This window comes from Echinops telfairi, unplaced genomic scaffold (genome assembly GCF_000313985.2).
Source record: "Echinops telfairi isolate 266 unplaced genomic scaffold, ASM31398v2 ScPeMD7_7412;HRSCAF=8450, whole genome shotgun sequence".
Classification (NCBI taxonomy): domain Eukaryota; kingdom Metazoa; phylum Chordata; class Mammalia; order Afrosoricida; family Tenrecidae; genus Echinops; species Echinops telfairi.
The window spans coordinates 18,271,970-18,277,310 of record NW_022111312.1 but is presented as its reverse complement, the minus strand read 5'-3'; the positions used below and the strand labels follow the sequence as shown (position 1 = coordinate 18,277,310).

The 5,341-nt window shown below is 52.6% G+C and overlaps 1 protein-coding gene across 1 annotated transcript in view; it reads right to left on the bottom strand.

Moving 5' to 3' along the window:
- Positions 1 to 5,341, bottom strand: part of ULK1 (unc-51 like autophagy activating kinase 1) — a gene marked incomplete at its 5' end in the record, with an annotated part of 17,378 nt that extends 12,037 nt beyond the window's left edge. Inside the window, 2 exons of the mRNA XM_004709751.2 lie at positions 5,149 to 5,190; positions 5,267 to 5,341. Coding sequence (XP_004709808.1) covers positions 5,149 to 5,190; positions 5,267 to 5,341 — 117 coding nt within the window. The remainder of the gene's footprint in view (positions 1 to 5,148; positions 5,191 to 5,266) is intronic.

The following is a 5,341-nucleotide window of genomic DNA, read 5'->3' as shown; positions in this document are numbered from 1 at the left end:
CAAGGGCTCAATAGAAAGTAACTGTCTAGAAAAGAATGATGGCAACATATGTACAAGTATGCCTCATACAATTGACGTATGGATTGTAATAAGCATTGTAAGAGCCCTCAACAAAATGATTTTTTTAAATGTAAACCCTTCAAAAACCAAGTGTCTCAGACATCCCCGGGGACAGTTCTACCCTGTTCTATAGTCAGTATGAGTTGGCATCGACTCAACTGCAAGAGCTTTCAATAGTTTCTTTCTTTTTGACTGGTTTCCTATATTTGCCCTGGAAAGTGGAGAAAAGGTTGAAGTTATCAGGGATTTTGTCTTACTTGGATCCAGAATCAATGCTCATGGAAGTAGCATTTGAGATCAAAGACCTATTACAGTAAATAAATAAACATACAGACCTAATGCATTATGTCATTCGACTGCACAAGGCCTCTTTAGTGAAGAGCAAGGCTGTTACTTTGAGGACTAAGGAGTGTCTGACCCAGCCATGGTGTTCTCCACTGCCTCGTGTGCATGTCCAAGCTAGACACTGAAGACGGACTGAAGAAACGAATTTGGGTTGTGGTGCTGGAGAAGAACACTGGAACTACCATGGACTGCTGAAAGGACAAGCTGCTGGTCCTCCAAGAAGTACAGTCAGAGTGCTCCTTAGAAGCAAGAACGGCAGGACTTCCTGACACACTTTGGATGTATGTCAGGAGAGAGCAGTCCCGGAGAAGCACATCGTGGTTGGTAAGGTGGAGGGAAAGCCCTCAAGGAGACGGACGGACAGACACAGTGGCCGCATCAGTGGGCTCAGGCACAGGTACCGCCGTGAGGACGGCGCAGGACCGTGCGGGGTCGCGATGGGTCGGAGCGGACTCCGTGGCACCTCGCACGTTAACAGGTTGTCTAGTCCTTGTGGGGCTTTGGGGTTTGTCTACTTCCTGTTTATGTTTTATCTAACTTTTCTGTATATGAAATCCAAGATAGGTAGATCTACAGAGATGGTAACTGGATTAATAATTGCCTAGGGGCATGGAAGGGAGAACAGGGGAAATGAGGATCTGACAACAGAGTACAAGCAGAAAATGTTCTGAAATTGTGGTGATGATTACATAAACCTTAATATGATCGCACGGTCAAACTGTATGATATGTGAATTATATACCAACAAAACTATTCTACAACCAACAGCCTGCTAGAAGAATGTGTCTCAGGAACAAGTGATAGCACCTGTTGGGTAAATGCTAGGCTGCTAACCAACTACAGGGCTTGTGGTTCAAACCCACCAGCTGATCTGAGGGAGTAAAATGAGGCCATCTGCTCCCATAAAGATGTACAGTCTCATAAACTCTGTATTGCGCTGCTGTGCGTGGGAATCGACTGGGTGGCAGTGCGGGGGCGGGGGGGGGGGTAAACTTAATGCACACCTAGAAAGAGCAACCGTCACTCATCACAAATGGAAAACAAAACTAAGGGATGCTGGTTCCTGAGCATCACAGGTGCCAACCTCCAGGCAACAAGCAGGACCACAACAAAAAGAGATGAGGAGTCCTGGTGTGGGTTTGGCTACTAACCAAAAAGTCAGGGGTTCAAACCCACCAGCTGCGCCTCAGGAAAAAGTTGAGGCGATCTGCTTCTGTCCAGATTTACAGCCTTATCATGCTTCAAAGAGACAGGAAACATGAACGACCCACTACACAGGGAAAGTATGGACTCGCGAAGAACACAGTAGGGCCTGCCACTTTCAACCACAAAACCAGCCACACAGCCACGGCAGTCTAAACCACCTGCCACTGGCACGGCGCCCCATACAAAGGCTATTAGACCGAACTGAGGGCCCAGAGGAATGCATCCACCTATGGGCAGCATGGATGGTTGGTTGACAAAGGTCTGGGAGCATTCATTAAATGGGGAAGGGGTCATTTCAGAAAAAACGGCGCTGGCAAAACTGGATCTCTATGTGCAGAAGAATGAGATGGGACCCACATCCTACTCCACACATCAAACTCAAGATGGACTAAAAGCCTATGTGAAAACCCTTGAGATAAAGGCGATTTAATCATGGGAGGGGAGGACGACACAAAAGAAAACATTATAAAAGTGATTATGGTAATGATTGTACAATTTTGATATGACTGAATTGCGTATGTGGATTATGTACATGTGGAAAACTGCAAATAAATCAGAAAAAGGAAAAAACCCCTCCAGAGATGGAGCTCATGCAAGTGAAGACGGTGCACACTTGAGAGCGCGGATTCACGCATCAACACGCTACCACATCTAACCACACACAGCCGCAGACAAGAGAGGCGGCTGGGACCGCCCGAAGATTCGCTGCGAGCAGAATGAGAACCCACAGACTGGGGGTAAATGTTGGCAAGAGGAAACTTCAGCACCTCAACAAGAAAAATACAAATGCTCCCATTTTAACAGGCAACACAGACACTTGACCAAAGACGGCACCCGGGTGGCCGGCTATCATGAAACAGGGTCAACCACATAAGCCATCGAGAGCTGCAACACCTCGCGCCAGCGTGGTTGGAAACAATCACAAAGTCAGAGACTGTTGGCAAGAGTGGGGAAACTGGACCCTCATACTCTGCTGGACTGAAAACCGGGGTGGCCAGTGGCCCAGCACGTGGTCAAAGAGTGGGAATGGAAATGCCGTATCATCCAGCACCCTCCACTTCGTCTAAGTCCCAGAAAAACTAGGAGTCAAAGGTGTGCACACCCGTGTCCCCCACAGCACTGCTCACAACAACCAACACAAGGAGGCCACCGAACGCCCAGCAGTGGAAGGAAGTCTGCGTGTGCCTGCGATGGGAAGTATGCAGAGAATATGAAAGTCACCTCGTGGCCATCAGGCCGAGTGAAAACAGTCAAGCACAGAAAGGATAACGATTGTACAAGGCTATGTCATGAAAAATAAATAGGTTTTTATACAAAATGAAATTGATGGTGGGGATCACTGGCTGTTAAGCTTGGGGAGTGGGGAAGGGCAACAGAACACAGTAAGAGGGAGGTTAGGAAAAAACGAGGGTGGCAGAAGACACGGGGAGGTTTGAAAGGGCTCAGGTAACAGAGGTAAATACTGTTACGGACACAACCCCTCTGCAGCAGGGACCCAGGACACACAGACTGGACAGGCTAGAGGTGGTGGGCGTAGACTCACAAATACAGGTTGTTGTGACAGACGGTACAGAGACATGCGCATTTACCTTCACTGCAAATCTATCCATGAACGCAGGGGAGCACATAGGGGCAACAATTTGAAAAGCCCAAGAGTCACTGGGCCTGAGAGATCAGGACCGTCATCTTGAGACACACCAAGGTCAACTGTGGTGACAGAAGTTCACAGTGTGCTACATCCCACTTCAGAGAGGAGCAATGGGGTCTCTAAGGCTGTGAGCAGCTTTCTATGGCCTGACGACGGGTCTCTCCTCACGCAGACACTAGAGTGGCTAGAATCAAGACACTTAAAAACAAGGAACCCTCTCCAACGTTTACAGGGGACTTCAAAAATCTGTGGGGGAAAAAGGTGCCACTACGATTAGATTCCACTCTCCCACACTCTCTGAAGCCCCCGTGTATTGGGGAAGGAGGTGTGAAATACAGTGAGGAAGGTACAGGTCCACCTACCTGCCTGCCTACAAACTGCCCCAGAGGGACTTAGAAACACTGGCTAAGCTTCTGAGAGCAAGACACATGCCTGACACATCCCTTCTGTAATGCTGGCTTCTTAAGCCCAGTCCTATATTACCTGTTTGTTAAAGCAAATCCTTTTTGTTTTTCCTTCTGCCTGAGCCAACTAGGAACACTGGGTCCTGGAACCTGAACTGCTGGGCGGGGAAGCAGTGACTGGCCTGGCTGGGCACTTCCTCTGAAGAGGAAGTGGGCAGCACCCACAACCAGGTGCGGGTAGCCCAGCTAGGATGGAGTGGTAAGTGGGTAATAGGCCAGGCCCACCTCTCCCCTGGGGCACGCATAAGTGTTATTGTGGGGGGGTGGGGGGGAGCCAGCCCTGCCTGGGTCTGTCCCCATGACACTTAAGGATGGAGGTGTCACCAGGCCAGCCGGCCATTGTCCAAGCTCTCTGCTCTGGGTTCTCATGGGCAGGTCCAGCCTGGGCCCCCTACAGAGGCTTTTGAAGGAGGGAGGAAGGTCAAGAGAGGAGGAGAGACAGAGGAAAGGAAGGAGGAAGCTGGGGGAGGGGGGAAGAGGAGTGGGAGGGGCTGTCCTCTTGGCTCACAGAACACCATGTCCCCAAACCTGTCCCTGTGTTTCCACGTACCTGCTGTCAACACAGGCCCTGGGCCTGCACACAAGTCCCCTCTTGCATGGTCAACCCTGGACTGGGAGCCACCACAAAGCTCGTAAGGTGGGGGGGTGAGAGGTGGGGGAGGGGGAGGAGACAGAAGGCCACCAAAACACAGCCGGGTGCTTGGGAACTTCCCCTCGGCCAGGGGTTGGTCCCTGCAGCCTCAGTAAACAGGTTTCAAAACCATTAGTCAGCACTTTGGCCTGAAGATCTGCCACCTCAGACTCCAGGTCCCCAAGCTGGGCACTGAGGGTCCCCAGCCCCTCATCCAAAGCTGAGCCAAGCACTGGGCACAGCTTACCAAGGCAGTCAAGTTGCCCGTCCAGGCCTGAGGGGGCTCTACAGTCCCCACCGCTGCCTGTTCCCGCCACCCTGCCACCCCACCACCAGCCGCCCAACTGCTAGCAAGGACTCTCCCAGGGCCCCTCCCCCGCCCGCTGACGCAAGGCGGCCAGTGTCAACAAACAGCCTGCCCAGACAGGTGGGCCGGCAGCAAAGCTGTCCGGGCCAGCACTGGACACCAGCCTCACAGGTCACGGCCACTGGGTCACACGGCCCTGGGAGGGCCATGGCGGGGTCAGGCTCCCTGTCAGCAGGCCCCCAACTGGGCTGTGGCCCAGGCACCCCCCTCCCCAGCCAGTCTGCCAAAGGTGGTGGGAGAATGCCCAACATCCCCTGAGAAGCCAAGCCCTGGCCCAACACCAGGCTTGGGGTGGGGGTCCCTAGGCTCAGAACTCCATATCCCGCCTCCTTCCTTCAGGGGCAAACATGCCTAGAACCCACCACCAGCAGTGGGGGACTCTGGCCCTCCCGGCCCCCACCCTGGCCCGCCAGCTGCCAGCACGTACCTGGAAGTCGTACAGGGCTACGATGTTCTCGTGTTTCAGCTCCTAGGGCAGAGGCCAGGTTGTCAGGGGCCGGCCGGGGCGCCCACCACCCTGCCTCCGCCCGGGCCGCGCAGCTCACCTTGAGAATCTTGATCTCCTTCCCCAGCAGCGTCTGTGACTTGGCCAGGTTCTTCTTGTTGATGCACTTGACCGC